At 37.4% G+C, this 16,923-nt stretch overlaps 1 protein-coding gene across 18 annotated transcripts in view; it reads right to left on the reverse strand.

Moving 5' to 3' along the window:
- The window catches only part of NAALADL2 (N-acetylated alpha-linked acidic dipeptidase like 2), a 1,331,477-nt gene that overhangs the window by 205,833 nt on the left and 1,108,721 nt on the right, over positions 1–16,923 (reverse strand). For all 18 annotated transcript variants that reach the window (XM_042998927.1, XM_042998921.1, XM_042998913.1 and 15 more), the window contains one exon: positions 2,094–2,240. In XM_042998927.1, the coding sequence (XP_042854861.1) occupies positions 2,094–2,240 (147 nt within the window). The remainder of the gene's footprint in view (positions 1–2,093; positions 2,241–16,923) is intronic.

Raw genomic sequence — 16,923 nt, forward strand, 5'->3', positions numbered from 1 at the left:
GGGTATCATTTGAAAAACTGATGAGTTTTTTCAAACTAAGCCAGTTCTAGTAGATAGACTTTAGCCACAGGAGTTTCACTGTGATAACAGTGCCTTCTTAGAACTTCACTGTGACCTGTTTCCAAATCTCTCTACTGACACCTCAGATTCTCTAACTGATCCTCATTAGATCCCATCGCTTCAGCCTTAGAAGTTTGTTTTACCTAATAATTAACAAACTCTCCCTTTCCACTAAATGTGTTCTTGTCTAAAAAGTACAGAAATTCTTCCACTAATAGGTTGAACCTACAGTTAGATAACCATACCTGTCACAATAGCTATGGTTGATGGAGAACTTATTATATGCTCAATATTAGCTAAGTCCATTACATGCAGTCTCATTTAATCCTTACCAGGGCTCTATGAAGTAGATTCACTAAGTATACCAAGGTTCCTTATCTGTAATGTAAAATAATTCCGAAAGAGTTTAACTCATTTGTCCAGTAAGTTTCAGAGTCAAGAGTTAAGTATAGACCCATTCCTAAGGCTATCCTATTCTATTTGCCTAAATTCTTGGCTTAAAATTCAACCAGGATGAATTAGATATGTATGGAAAAAAAAGCTATCATTCAACATGTTAATATGACATGAGCTGGATGAGCTGAGATGGGAGGATGATGAAGAGATATTAAAAGATAGCAAGCAGGAGAGGTGCCTGGGTGGCTCAGTTAGTTAAGCACCCAACTTCAGTTCAGGTAATGATCTTACAGTTCATGAGTTTGAGCCCAAAATTGGGCTCTCTGCTGTCAGCACAGAGCCCACTTTGGATCCTCTGTCTCCCTCTCTCTTTCTGCCCCCCCATTTGGTCACGTGCACACACTCTCTCTCTCTCTCTCAAAAATAAACATTAACAAATATAAAAAATAGTAAGCAGGAAAATTAAAAATGAGTTAACGCCTTAATACATTGATTACATTTAAGTGTTTATAGTAGGCTTGGTAAAAGATAAGACACCTCTACACATGTATCCCATTTTTACCCAACAATAGCGGATGAAAATACAATTTAAAAAAAGATAAATTATAATAACTTTTCCATTATCCAATAATTCATCCCATTACAATAGGATTCACCCAGAGTTTTTCCCTCCGCGAATTTAAGTTGCTAGTGACCATTAGCTGTTTACAGAGGAACTAAGGGATGAACGTGGGAGATGAACTACAGAGAAACATACAGCTAAATATCCCTGAAGCTAGCAGAAATCAAGATATTATGTGTCTGAAGTTGAGCCTATAAAAATGCAATTCAAACACAACTTTTCAGGAGCATCTACAGTTGAAGAACAAAGCAGGCTTTACTCTATTTTTCAGCCACAGTTTTGTCAATTTAATAATCACCTCCAACAGGCCACCCCAGGTTTCAAATAGCTCCCAATAAAGCATGTACAAGTTGTGAAAGGCAAAATATCTCAACAGGTTTGGTTTTGCAGAGAACAAGTTTCCTGTGACATAATTATGAGACAGATCAAAAGGTTTGAAGGCCAACAGATGGATGAACATAGACTTAGTTAAGATAAATCAGGCCTCTGTGATAATCTTGGGGAAAAAGCCTCCTATCCTCACAAAAAAGTAGTATCTTTTTGGGCACGCAAACTATTGACAAACTTTGCGCAGCTAATCCACAAGACTCACATTAATATACAGCACGTGAAACACATTTTCCCTTGGGCAAGGAGAGGAGAATCTATTGCACATGTCATCTGTTTCTGTGAATACTGAAGATTACAATTATGTTTTGATGTTAATCCAACTACTGCAAATTTCTTGTTGCGAAGCACACTGTGAAAATGTGAGTGACAGTATAAATCTTTTTAAATTGAATTCAACACTACTGAAAAGAGCTGATGTTTTCAAATACTGTTACAAAGCCACTGAACAACAAGAATAACTCTTTAAATGAAGCAGCTCCCTATAGTGACCTATTTGGTAAGAAAGCAAACAGCCAGGATAAAATCAAATTCTGCTTATCTGCTATATATATATATATATGTGTGTGTGTGTGTGTGTGTGTGTGTGTGTGTGTGTGTGTGTGTGTATTATTTTAGGAACAATCACCTCTAATGCTGTGATATCCTCATAGGCAAACTGCACGGTGGGAATTCCAAGATGGTTGATGAAATAATCAGCATCACCTTCTATCTGTACAGAACTGACATTGGTTTCTTGACACTTAGCTCTTCTGGAACAGTTGAAATTATTTTTCTGAAAAACATAATTTAAATTGTTAGCATACATTGTGCTTCTTGGGATACCCCAAAATCAGTGCTACTCAAAATGTGGTCAATACATTGGCTGCATCAATGTCATCCAGGAACCTGCTGGAAATACAAATGCTTAGGCTCCCCCCTTGTCCTCCAGAATGGGAATGGGAACCTTTGAGGATGCAGCCCAGGAGCCTGCCTGGTAACACTTCCCTATGGTTCTGATGCTCACCAAACTGTGACTAGTGCTGGCTCAAATCAAACTCTGCTTGCTGTTGGTGCTTCAAAAATATTTTTATCATAGATTATTAAGAACTGTAATGACTCTTTAATTTGAAATATTTTAAAATGATGTTGAGCCCCTAAAAAGTTTAGACTTTTTTTTTTCAAGTTTTCCAATAAATTTAAAGGAAGGCTTTGTAGGTTATAATTCCATTCTTCTTAGAATGATTTTTGAAAACGACAGAAGAAATTTTCTCCATTTATTCTTTTTTTAAAATTATTTTATTTATTTATTTTGAGAGAGAGAGAGAGAGAGAGCATGAGCAGGGAAGGGGCAAAGAGAGAGGAAGAAAGACAGAATCCCAAACAGGCTCCCTGCCACCAGCACAGAGCCCAGTGAGGCACTTGGACCCGTGAATTGTGAGTTCATGACCTGAGCCAAAACCAAGAGTTGGATGCTCAACCAGCTGAGTCACCCAGGTGCCCCTCCATTTATTCTTAAGAGCATATTCCCTTAAGTCTCAAGTATGAAAATTTTATGGAAAAATGTCAATCTCCTCAGCAGTAATTATGAGAGAAGTGAAACAACAGCAATGAGGACACCACATCTAATGTCCAGTATAATGTATTCAATACATGTTTGTCATTGAATCAAGACATTGGCTCTTTGGGGTGCCTGGGTGGCTCAGCCGGTTGAGCATCTGACTTCAGCTTAGGTCGTGATCTCACTGTTCATGGGTTCAAGCCCTGCATTGGGTTCTCTGTTGTCAGTGGGGAGCCTGCTTTGGATGTTCTGTCCCCCTCTCTCTCTGCCCCTCTGGTTTGTGCTCTCTTTTTCTCTCAAAATCAAATAAACATTAAAAAAAAAAAAAGACATTGACTCTTCAACCATACTCCCCCCCCCCCCCCGCCATGTTTCTTTGGTATGATACAATTTCAAAAATACTTTATGTATATAACTGATCAAAAATTTAGAAATGTGTAGTTTAATATTTAGAACATGAATTGTTACAACTTTTTTCAACTACAGGGCTAGATTTTCCAAACATATAATAATGTTTCAAAACCTATCCAATTTTCTTTGAGAACCTAATAGAAAGATCTTTGCAACAAAGTTAAAATCACTTAAAATGGAAAGCCTGTGTGAGTGAGCATTTATAAACAAGACAAGCTTCCATTTTAATGTTATTTATAAATACCTTGAGTAATGAAAAAAAATCTAAAAATTTTTATAGTGAACCCCACCAAATTGTGTCTTTTGAAAGCCTGATTTTCTGAAAAGAGAGCTCATTCTCTTTCATTTCCTGATACACTCTCGGGGCAAAGATTCCTGAAAGTTTTAGATCAACTTGGGACAGTTTAGGTAGAGTTTTCATATTCCCAAAAAAGAGCGACCCTTAAGTACTGGATTATAAAAAGCAAAGGAACTACTTTATGTCATGTACAAATTCCAAGTATTTTTGACAGATTCAGCTTTTGAGAACTGGCACCTTTGAAGGTATTTGTTTAGTCAATGTTTTTGTTCCTAATCGAATTTTGAATGTCTTGGGCAGACAAGACAGTTACCAGTTTCCCATCACTGGTGTCTCACGCTCAGCCTGCTTCACTCATTCAAATTCACAGAATGGTGGCCACATGCATTTATATTTGTGAAACCTAGACTGTTACACTCTTATGTTTTTTAGTTTTTTTTAATTTTTTTTCAACGTTTATTTATTTTTGAGACAGAGAAAGACAGAGCATGAACAGGGGAGGGGCAGAGACAGAGGGAGACACAGAATCTGAAACAGGCTGCAGGCTCTGAGCGGTCAGCACAGAGCCCGACGTGGGGCTCGAACTCACCAGCCAGCCCGACGCGGGGGTCGAACTCACAGGCCGTGAGATCATGACCTGAGCCAAAGTTCCAAAGTCGGACGCTTAACCGACCAAGCCACCCAGGCACCCCAACACTCTTATGTTTTTAATAAGGACTTGATAGAATCTAGTCTTTTCCCAGCTGCTTAGCCAACAAAATTAAAAATAATTTTTACAAGGAGTCTCCTTTCCCTTTACTTACATGCTTCCCCTTATTTACGTGTCTTTTTGGAACTTACATCCTACTCAACATCAGTGGAAACATAGGTTTGGCTTTAATTTATCTTTGCATGCTGAATTCTTAATATGCACTCCAAATATCAGCCACGCTGATACTTCCTTAGAAATCTGTGAGGAAATTTTCCCTAGAAATATTTTTTTTTCTCAATAGAAGATTGTCATGGATCAAAACCCAACAATCCTAAATTCCATAATATGTGTCCCTGAAAAAATGAAATTAAAAAAAAAATAAATGTGAAATGTAAATGTAATATTTGATATTACTTTCATTCGTTTGCCCTACAAGTTTCACAAAGTACAGTTCTTGTTTTACATCGGCCTTTCACCAGCCCAGGACATTCTTTTTGAAGCCATTACAGATACTCAAGTCTCTCTGTTCTTGCCATGGCTAATCCCACTGCTTAGCTCATATTTTCATAGCATTCCATTTCTGTGATTCCTTCTAGCTACATCATCATTCATATGTTCTCTATTTTTCAGCCAACTCAAAAAGGCAACATCCAGCCTTCAGGATCACATCCCTTAAAATACTTCCACATTCTTTTCCCTACTCTGGCTTGCTTTACTTCATCCATTTATTAATAAATCTATCTTTTCCCTAAAGGTTTGTATTACCACCTCTGTCATTTATAAAAATTCCTTTTGTAAATCAATTAAGATGGCGACAGAATGAACATTATTTAGAATTTTTTTAAATGTTTTGTTTATTCTTGAGAGAGCAAGAGTGGGGGTGAGGCAGAAAGAAGGGGACAGAAGATCTGAAGTGGGGTCTGCGCTGACAGCAGTGAGCCCAATGTGGGGCTCAAACTCACAAACCATGAGATTGTGACTTGAGCCAGGGTTGGGTGCCCAACTCACTGAACCACCCAGGTGCCCCTATTTATAACTGTTTTTAAATTATGTTTTGAAGGTTGAGATCTACTAAACCACACTGATGGTGCTAAATGTCAACTTAGAGTACAGAACAGTAGCATTGTTAGGCCCAAATGCCTGGAACCTACAGCTGGAAGTTCTTGGCTATTTGAGTCTCCTGTCGGGGTTAAGCACAAACGAAGGGTAAAAGATTCAAGAAAGCCAATCCAAAACTAGAGAATCAGCAACAACACAGTTCTCTGAGGAGTCTTCCTGGGATCTGTTCCTGACCTACTAAGCCCACAGTTTCCCTGCAAAGTTCTGGAGAGGACTTATCTCACCAGCTCATACTATTTCTCCTCTCTTTGTTTCTCTGTCTCTCTCGCTCACTGCCTCCTCCTGTATTGCCTATTCTCCTGTGATTTAACCAGTGATGAGGGAAGGAAGCGCTGTACCCTCAAACCTCTGTTTATTTTGTTCTTTAGTGCTTTTGTTCGTAGCTACTTTCAGAGTAAAATAGGACAAAAAGAACCCAATTTTCAGACTGGATTTTTGCCCCCCCAAGTCATTTCATCTAGGGATTTCCCTTAAGGAGAACATTCCTGGCACAGAAACCCTGTTCTCGAAATCTTTGTGTTATTCATTACTTTAAATCTAGGCCAAATTCATAGACCTTCCGTGATCCTAAAACTGTATTCTACCCTAATGTAAGCTGTTTTCTCACACAACACTTTAGTGGATTGTGGTGGGTCTATACTGGGTAAGAAAGACGTACTGATCTGCTCAACTCCTGTGAACACTAATATCTAAGGGTGATATTGAAAGAAATGTTAATTTCCTTCATTTTACTAGAAGTTCATCACCATAGGAGAGAGAAGGTTGGTAACAAATTTGTGCAGGTCAATTAATCTTTTAAATTTATTTACAAGGCTGAGTAAATTCAAATTAAGTATTTCATCCAAGGAGTTCAAAACGCTCCATACTTAATGTTTGATAACAAGCATTTTTATTACAGTTCATAAAATAAGCAAGTTCAGGCAATGACTGTGGTTGTGTCACTTGTTTAATTTCCTACCACAAGTCTATTGAAGACCTGAAATGAAATCACCATCTCAATCCTAAAAGCCGTGTGCTCTTTGCAAGCGTACTTTTAGGCTGAAAGGCAAAACCTTATAGTAAATGATCATGTAAGTGAAATATAAAGAAATTAAGCCGACATTTACCTTAATTGTATAGTGATACCAAGGCACATTGACAAGATTCTAAAGTATTTAAAAATCTGTTTAATAATTTGAACATTGTATTTCTCCCCTACTCTGCTTTCCCCTGCACACATAGTATTCACTCTGCATTTGTAGGAAATCAAAGGTGATTACTTATTCAGATAGCAAGAAAAGTGCAACATTCAAAATAAAAGTACCACATTCTATATATTATAATAAAATTAAATCACTTTCTTTTCATTTCAGTATCATTTTGTAACTTCAGTTGTGTAGAAACAATTTATCTCCCTGGTTTTCCTGAATTCACAGTTTCATAATGTTCTAGTTGTGATAATGATGCTATGGTGTTTTATTTTATTTTTTTTTAACGTTTATTTATTTTTGAGACAGAGAGAGACAGAGCATGAACAGGGGAGGGGCAGAGAAAGAGGGAGACACAGAATCCGAAACAGGCTCCAGGCTCTGAGCTGTCAGCACAGAGCCCGACGCCGGGCTCGAACTCACGGACCGTGAGATCATGACCTGAGCCGAAGTCGGACGCTTAACCGACCAAGCCACCCAGGCGCCCCGATGCTATGGTATTTTAAAAAGTGATTTTTCAATATAGGCACTGAGATGGTTAATTTTATGTGTCAATCTGATTGAGCCACTAGATACTCAGATATTTGGTCAAACTTTATTCTGGGTGTATCTGTGAGGGTGTTTTCAGTAGATGAGATTTACCTTTGAAATCTGTAGACTGTCTAAAGCAGATTGCTCTCCCTAAGGTGGGTGGGCCTTAATTCACTCAGTTTAAGGCTTGAATAGAACAAAAAGCAGACCTACCCCAGTAGTGAGGAACTTGACCTGAGCTGCGACAGAGGCCACTTTCAGGCAAACAGGCTTGAGCAATGGAATGTGGAAAGGGTCCACAGGACCACCTGGTTGAATATAGATGACCCATTTCAAAATATCCATAGTCCCTAACTAATCAATGGACTATTTATAACTAGGCACAGTTATAGGCACCAAAAGAGGGAATATTCCATACCTAGCCATACTGTTAGGGAAAAATCTGTTATATGATGGCCAACAGGATCAATAAGGAAATTTCAGTCCTGGCCTGAAGACTTCCCTTCCAGATTCTTGTTCCCACCCTGCTTGCCTCAGGTGCCAAATTACTACTGTTGGGAAAATAAGTAAAGTTCTGCACCATAAGATGGCTGATGGGACAAAAACAAGCTCTAGTTCCTAGCTTAGAGACTCCTCTTCCGGGTTCTTCCTGCCCTGTTCGCTGCACCCATGAAAGCTGCCACAAATGCGGAAAATGATGCTTTAAATCACCCTTCCCACCTGCATTCTGGAGCTCAGATCTCTGGAGAATGATCTCCTCTGAGTCCACCGGTGTAAAATAAAGCTCCTTCCTTCCAAGTTTCTTCTGCCAGGTGATCCAGACCAGTTTCCGTAATAATACCTCCTCACTTTCCCTCCTTAAAAGCAGCCCCCACCCACTGCCTTGGGGCAGACAGCCTCTGCTGTCCTGCTTTTGGCTCCCTTCCCAGTATTCAATAAACTTCTATCTCCTTTGTTCTGCATCTGGTGAATTCTTTCAGTGAGTTGAATTCATTCAGTGAATTCTTTTACCTCCTGCATCAAAAGCTTCCACCCCATTGCCATTCCACATTTGAGGGTCCCCATGCAATGGAGAGACACCCCATTTAGGCACAAAAGGAAAAGGGTCTTTTCCTTTCTTTAGACTCAACTGAAACACATCAGATCTTCTTGAGGGTCAAGCTTGCTGGTTTGGGGCTGGAACTCACACAGTCGGCTCTCTGGGTCTCTAGCTTGCCAACTGCAGATCTTAGAACTTCTCAGTCTTCATAATCCTGTGAGCCAATTCCTTGTAATAATTCTTTTTTGTATACTCTATTGGTTCTGTTTTTCTGGAGAACTGTGACTAATGTAGATCACCTTTCCGTTTAAGAAATTTTCATCAGAACTAGTAAAAATTTAAACTTTAATAGTGGTGATGATGATGTGGAGAACAAAGGCAAAAGGAAATGTAGACAAAATTGTATTTCCTTATAACCTGCAGCCCATTGACAAATACTTAAGACATACAGAGTAGGACATTCCTCAGGGAACTCCTGTCTTACTTTTAATGCTTTGCTAGGGGGAAAAATAACAGCTTGACAATAGCCAGGCTTCCAGAATCCTATGAGTCTTCTTTAGCATAGGAAAATCTTTTTGGAAATTCCCCTTGTCTTTACCTCCCCCAACTCCCAATCCCAGTGCAGTTATTTCTGCCCAAGGGTCCTGTCCTCTTGCTATTAAAAAACAAAAACAAAAAAACACCTTTTTGCACTGAAAACATCTCAAGAATTCTTTCTTGGTCATTGGCTCTGAACCCCAACACTTTAAACCACCTCAGTGAGCAGTGCTGGGTTTTTTGTTCCTTTGGTTAACTGGAGGTAGTTCATAAAATTGTGTTACATTTTTATTTTAGAACTGATAAACATGATTCCATGCAATGTGAACATGTAAATAGTTAAGTAATCACAGAGAAATTACTGCCTTTTGAAACTAGAGAGAACCAGTAATATGAACGCCCACAGAAAGCACCAGGGTTATTCTTCTGAGGTCCACAGAAAGAGTTTAGGTGATCTATGAATTTGGTGGACCAAGGGAGGGGAAAAAGTAGCATCTTTATTTCCATTCATTTCTAACTGAAATTTAACATTTCATTCAAATGTGAAGTAGGTCTTAAACCGGATATATTAGCAGTACCTGACTTGCAATCAAATGAAACCAGTTACTATTTCAATTGTGAAAAACTCATTACTATTTGAAAAGATGGGGGTTTACAAAACATTTGCTTAAATTTTGGTGTTTAATGTGTTAATTTAAAAAAGCTTACATAGGGGCACCTGGGTGGCTCAGTCGGTTAAGCATCCGACTTCGGCTCAGGTCATGATCTCGGGGTCTGTGGGTTTGAGCCCCGCGTCGGGCTCTATGCTGACAGCTCAGAGCCTGGAGCCTGTTTCAAATTCTGTGTCTCCCTCTTTGTCTGACCCTCCCCTGTTCATGCTCTCTCTCTCTGTCTCAAAAATAAATAAATGTTAAAAAATAAAAATAAATAAAAAATAAAAAAGCTTACATATTAGTTAAATGCAAATTTGTGTGTTTTAATACTTAGATAACTGCAGTTTGACTTAGTTTCCTTTATAATCCTGTGTATTTTAATTTAAGCATTTTAAAACATGGTTTCTGAGAATGGGTCTGTATAGGATTGATCAGCCTATCAAAGTGGCCACAATGGGGAGCTCTCCTAGCAAAACAACTTCATTTAACAAATTAGAAAATTGAGGCTCCAAATCAACAGAATTAGAATTCGATTCCAGATCTTTTCACTCCATATGCAACACTCTTTCCTCTCTACCATGCTGATATACCTAGCATACAGACCACATTAATGCACGGGACCATCTGAATCTTAAATTTGTTCTTTCTGGGATTGCAAGGATTTTTTTTTTTTTTTTTTAAATCACATCATAATCACTGGATGTGGTTGTAACCAACTATCTGTGTACCTGTGGCATTTCTTCAATGTTTATTTAGTTACTCTGTGTGTATGTCAGGAGTTCCTCACTTATTTTGTTTTTTTTTTTTTTTATGCCAGTGCCTCAAGTTACTATCTATACCCAGTTCCTCATAATGCATTGCAGATCTCCTTTAGTAATCTTTGAGAGGCAACAGGAAGTTATGCTTACTGACTCTCTTTAATATTTTAAACTGGAAACTTATTTTGGTTATCCTTCACACTAGCATCTGATAATGAGTTTCTTATATATAAAATATACTTTCAAATGGTACATATTTTTTAATCAGTAAATATCTCGCAATGCATTTATTAAAGATTAAATTGAGTCTGAGGTGAAAACCAGCTTTTTAACTTGATTTTTAAAAAGAAATTTTCAACCTGTAAAATGGGATTTTCAAAATCTCCAGTACCTCAAGCTTTGGGGGAAGGTTTAATCACCTACTTACTGAGTGTTAACAAAGTATTTTCAGCTTTAAATGGTGCAGAATGCAATCCTCTAGTATATGATGAGGGAGCATAAGGCAAGCTGACAGGCCACAAACACTGCCCCCCTCCCTGCCAGGTGGGATATGTGTGGTATTCCTTGGACACTCCTGTTTGCCCAAGAACAAAGGAAAGGAAAAAAAAAAAAAAAAACAACACAAATGGCTAACTGACAGAGATCATAGTCCCGCAGGACCTAGGTCTCCATCACCCCTCCATAGTGATGTGGGAAACAAAGGCAGAAGAAAATGGCAGATCAAGCTAAATTTCCTTATAACCTTTAATCCTGTTACCATATATGGAGAAATGTTACTTTATATTTGAAATACTTCAAATCATATTAAAAATATATTTATTCAGAAATGAATGCTTTAGAGAGCACTCTGGTACAGTGAAAATAAAGAATAAAGACATTTGCCCTTGTTTTTATTCTAACTTCTAACTTAGGTCTCCTTAAACCCTGAGTCTACTCTATTTTGCCTTCCTCTTCCCTGGTTAATTGGTTAACTTAAAATTCCTGATTAATGTGCACATGATAACAAAAGATCTATTTCTTTTTCTTTCTTTCTTTCTTTCTTTCTTTCTTTCTTTCTTTCTTTCTTTCTTTCTTTCTTTTTTTAATTCTCCATGTAAGGTTTTGTGTAACAATAAAAAATAGGTATGTTATTTTAAAACCTTAAAAATTACATTTCTCTCAAACTGTTAGGCTTAAATAAAGATCTCCACTAAAATAATAAAATAATAGCCACCCTATGGTATCTTGTACCACAATATATTCCGGATGAATCCATCTTTAAAAAAATTTTTTTTAATGTTTATTTATTTTTGAGAGAGAGAGAGAGAAAGAGAGAGAGAAAGTGGGGGAGGGGCAGAGAGAGAGGGAAACATAGACACTGAAGCAGGTTCCAGACTCTGAGCTGTCAGCACAGAGCCCGATGTGGAGCTTGAACTCACAGACCATGAGATCATGACCTGAGCTGAAGTCAGATGCTTAGCTGACTGAGCCACCCAGGTGCCCCATGATGAATCCATCTTTTAAGGGTAAAATCTAACTCATAAAAGCATGGAGGAAACAGTGGAAGAAAATTTTTAATAATCCCAGAGTGGGAAAGACATTTTTGAGTATGTCACATACCAGGAAGACAAAAATCATTAATTACCCCAACAACATAAACATATGCATTTCCTGCATGACAAAAATTACCATAAACAAAGATAATTGAAAATCCAGAGAAAAAATAGTTACAACTAATTCCCTAGACAAATGGCTAGTTTCTGTAATACCTAAAGCAAAAAGCCTGAAAAGCTAATAAAAAATAGTCAATGAATATGAACCAGCATTTCACAGAAAAAAATAATTAGAAATGCCTTTTATGCATAAAGTACATATGAAGTGTCTTTTCTTTTCACTTTACAAACAAAAAAGTTTTGTCAAGTTTGATTATGGACTGAGTTGTGAGGGACATGGGAAATTTGGTGTCTCATATATTGCCAACGAAAAAACAACTGTTACAAATTCTATGAAGGTTAAATAAATTATATCACATCCATACAATGGAATAATATTCAGTTTTTATTTATTTATTTAAAAAAAATTTTTTTAACATTTATTTATTTTTTTGACACAGAGAGAGACAGAGCATGAACAGGGGAGGGTCAGAGAGAGGGAGACACAGAATCTGAAACAGGCTCCAGGCTCTGAGCGGTCAGCACAGAGCCCGACGCGGGGCTCAAAGTCACGGACCGCGAGATCATGACCTGAGCCGAAGTCGGCCGCTTAACCGACTGAGCCACCCAGGCGCCCCAATATTCAGTTTTTAAAAAGAACAATTGAAGCCACTCATGCATTGGAGATAAACAATCTCTAAATTTCTACATGAAAAAAAATGTGTAGTAAGAATCTATATGTTGTCATTGTGTTTAAAAAACTACATATGCTCTATCTAATACAGATGGTGTTTGCCTCTGGGGAGAGGTACTTGTGGGAAGAACAGGCTTAGGAGGAAGACTTTTCATTGTCTACTTATTTATTACTTTTGAATTTTAAATCTGTGATTGAATCATCTGCCAAAAATAAATGTTAAATTTTTGAAATATCCTCTGAACTATATACTCTATGTTTCCAATTCCAAGATCCCCTGATTGTAAGGTAATCAATTTAAAAATAGCTTCTGTTGGATAGTAAGAGAGAGACAAGCCATGTAACAGATATCTCCCAGTTTCAGAAATGCTAACATTTTACAAAATGTCTAAGTAGGAAAATCGAGGTACTTAGAATTGTATCATCAACAACCATTTAATATAAGAAGGTCCACTTGGAACCATCAGAAATGTCTACACTATTGGGGAGGGGACAGATAAAAGTAACTGCCACTTATTAGGGAAGAACAAGTTCTCTTTAAGGAGGATTTGGGAATGGATACAATAACATGAGTCCCCTGCTGGGGTAGGGGTCAATAAAGTAGGCACCCAGTAACCAGGAGGATACTGGAAGAGAACAGACAGCCTAAAATGGTCGGGAAAACTGAAAATAAACTTTCATTCATTTTATAATCTTGATTTCCTTGAGGACCATTCTTATCTACATGGTTTACAGGTATTGTATTTTCTAGGCAAGTGTCAAGTTACTACCAAAACATGCTAAATATGGGCCACCTCACTTTCTACATGGAGACATTTAAATGAGGACTTACCATTTAGAAATAAACACCTTATTAGATCATAATTCAGTCCTGTGAGATGGGTAAAACAAGTATTATTTATTCCATATGCAGATTTAAAAAGTTTTGGTTGGGGTGCCTGGGTGACTCAGTCAGTTAAATGCCTGACTCTTGATTTTAGCTCAGGTCATGATCTCATGGTTCATGAGATCAAGCCCCACATGTGGAGGCTGCTTGGGATCCTTTCTCTCCCTCTCTCTCTACCCCTCCCCTGAGCATGCACATGTTCTCTCTCTCTCTCTCTCTCTCTGAAAATAAATAAATAAACATCTAAAAACTAAATAATATAAAATAAAAAGTTTTGTTATCCTCTAAGGATTTCTAACTGGATTGTAACATTGTTGCCCTCTCCCCTATCTACCCCCACCTCTGGTTTTATAATCCTCTTCCTCTCCCATTAACTAAGGAAATACAAAAGGGGTTCCTTGGTTTGTACAGAAAGAGCTGGTAGGCTGCTGACTAATCAACTCAATTAAAATTACCTTACAGTTTAAGAAAATGATGACTTTAAAAAAATGTACCACATAGATTCCATGGATCCCTTCACCACTTTGGCACATCTCTGATAGGCTTACTGTTGGTCACTCCGACAGCTAAACCTATTTCTTCATGAAATGCAAACTATATACAGAATGACAAACCCAGGGCCCTTCCAAAAAATGTACTCTGATTATATCTAAATGAAACTGTGAGCATATTGGAAAGGTACAGTGGAACCTTCCAAACTGACCTTTGGCCAATGTATTGGATGAAAGCACATTCGCCCTGGGTGCAATTCCTATAGGACCTTTAATGACCAAAAGGATCAAGATATAGATTTTATGTCTCAGTGAAAGATAACAACTCTGGCTTCACAATGCTGTTCCATGCTGAGGAATTGGCTGACATAACATAACTTCAGCTATTATTTCACCAGCCTTCTTGAGGTTTGTCTTAAATAGCTTCTCCTGGCCTCACAGGCAATGCTATTTTAAATAATACAGTGTCAGCATTTCGGTGATGTATTCCAGCTGCCAGGCATTAAAAAAATTAACTGAAAAACCTAACTGGTTTTCAATTCAACATTAACTGTGTCTGGCTGCAAATATTTTTAATGAAATATTTAAACAAACGCTACTGTAGATGAAACAGTTTTGTCAATTCCCTTCAAAAAAAAATCCAGACATTTCAAAAAAAGTAAACCCGGAAGCAAGGAAACAATTGGAGTTACTTTGCATATATTTAGCATCACTCAGTAGATAGCAGGAGAAAGTTTGCTGTCCTCTCTGTGACCAGGGGTACAGGGCAGTTGTAAATCAGGTGGGTGCTCTCAGGTTTTTTAGAGGTAATTCATTTAATTTTAGGAGGGCACAGGGAGAAAAAGCTGAAAAATGCAGACTTGGCAAGCCAGGAGGGCAAAAGGATGTGGATGGCATACCATCACACATTACCATTTCAAGCAAGTTAAGTGCTGAGAGTGAGAAATCGGGCAGAGGAAATAACACCATCAGCAGTACTATGCCTAACTCTGACAGATGACAGCATCATCTCATAACCTGAAAGCCTGGGGCTAAAATAACTGCTGGCCTAGGGATAGCTTTGCTAGAGTGAGTTCATAGGGGTTTTGTAGCCACTATTCTACCCAAGGAGCACTGTGCATAGGATATCCAAGCACTACCAATGACTCAACCCCAATGCCAATCCCACAGGTCAGGTTTCTTCGTACCAGACCTAGGACCATTATTTTGGTCCTAGTGTACCAATTAGTCCTATATTTACACCACTTGATTTAACTCAATTCTCCTTTGCATTTTTTTCTGCCTCTCCTACATGTTTTTTGAGGTCAAAGAATTTATTTTGTCCACCTTTCTATTGACCCCATATTGATCGGCACAATAAAATGGGTACAATAAGAGTTTGTAAAAATGAAATCAGTCCAATTGTATCAACATTTTCCAACGGGAAGGGATGGTAAGGGGGAGAAGAGGCAAAGAGCATCACAAACATCATCTGGCTTGAGCTAGGTTTAGACCTGAAAATGACTGGATTCAGAATTCTAAAGATCTCTGGAAGCTTGAGGTTGACTTCAGGTAATTCCATGAGTCATAACTGTACTTGAAAGCTCTCTCTCTTAATTCCCTCCAGGACAAAATCTGCTTTCAAGAAAACCATGTATCCTACGAGATACCTGGAGGAAGTCAGTAAGTATATACTGACATCACAGAGCACATTGTGATAAGCAGGTGCTTGAGATAAATTATACTAAAGAATAATCAAAGCATGACCCACAAATAGACTGCAGGTGAGATAGACAATTTTGCATTCTCCCTTGAAAAGCATTGATGTCTCTTTTCAGCAGTATGACTTTAAGCAGTTACTTAACTTCATCAAGCCTTGAATTTCTCTAATGTAAAAAAGAGACTGTGTACAATATGAGGAGGTTGAGAGAAGTAAATTAAATAATGCATGCAAAGCACTCAGCACCTAGTCTTCCATCAGATGTACTTAGCACTTAACTGTTATTATAATGAATTACCTTTACTACTAAAGTAACCAACAGACCACACACATACACACACACACACACACACACACCCCTATATTTTTGGCAATGTCTTTCTACCAAATATGCTTAAAATTATTTTCTCCTGCCTTCTAAGACATGGAATGCTCATATTTAGAAAGCTAAATCTTTTCATGATTATCCAATGCACTTTTTCCTAATGAACTTTGATAAACTTTGGTTCTAAAGGACATTCTTTTCACACTTTTTGTTCTTCTTCTTCTCAAATTAATCTCTTTGGATTTTATAAAAGAGTTCATGTGACAGAATTGTATTTTCTTTATTTAAGTACTCTTAAATAAATTCATTTATTTAATTTCATTAAATAAATTAAAATTCATTAAATTCATTAAAAGATAATATTTTAAAAATATTATACAGATATTAAATATTGTAAGATGAATTCCCCCTTTGGCTTTCCACATAGAAGAGGCTTTTAAAAAAAAAATTGGGGTAAGGCTGCATAAAAGATGATTATCTATACCTGAAAAGTGATATGGTATCAGTTCATATTTTTTCATCCAGTACCTAGGAATTTTTAATAAGTTATTTTATTTTTCTTAAATTAATTTTTTCCTTAATAAAATCCTTATTTTCTAATCTGTGATGGGAAAACACAAGAAAAATATACTTAAAATAGTATAATTAACAACAAAATGTAACAAGCAAAACAGATTAAAAATGGTCTAACATTTAAAACAATACATAATACGTATTTCACATTTAATAAATATGTATTCCATATCTACTATGTGCCAGGTTTCATACATAATATTTTATCTTTATAACAATATTTTCTGGAGGAAATAATTATCCCTAAGCGGTCTTAAAGCCACCATTGCTAAGAGAAATTTAAGCAAATCATCTCTGGTTATTTAGGTGGTGAGAAGGCCAAAATTTGGCCCATAGTTTCTGTTTCCAGGTCCAATATTCTTGACTCTTTAACTGCAATGCTGGGATTCTAAAGA

Source organism: Panthera tigris, chromosome C2 (genome assembly GCF_018350195.1).
Source record: "Panthera tigris isolate Pti1 chromosome C2, P.tigris_Pti1_mat1.1, whole genome shotgun sequence".
In the NCBI taxonomy this organism is placed as follows: domain Eukaryota; kingdom Metazoa; phylum Chordata; class Mammalia; order Carnivora; family Felidae; genus Panthera; species Panthera tigris.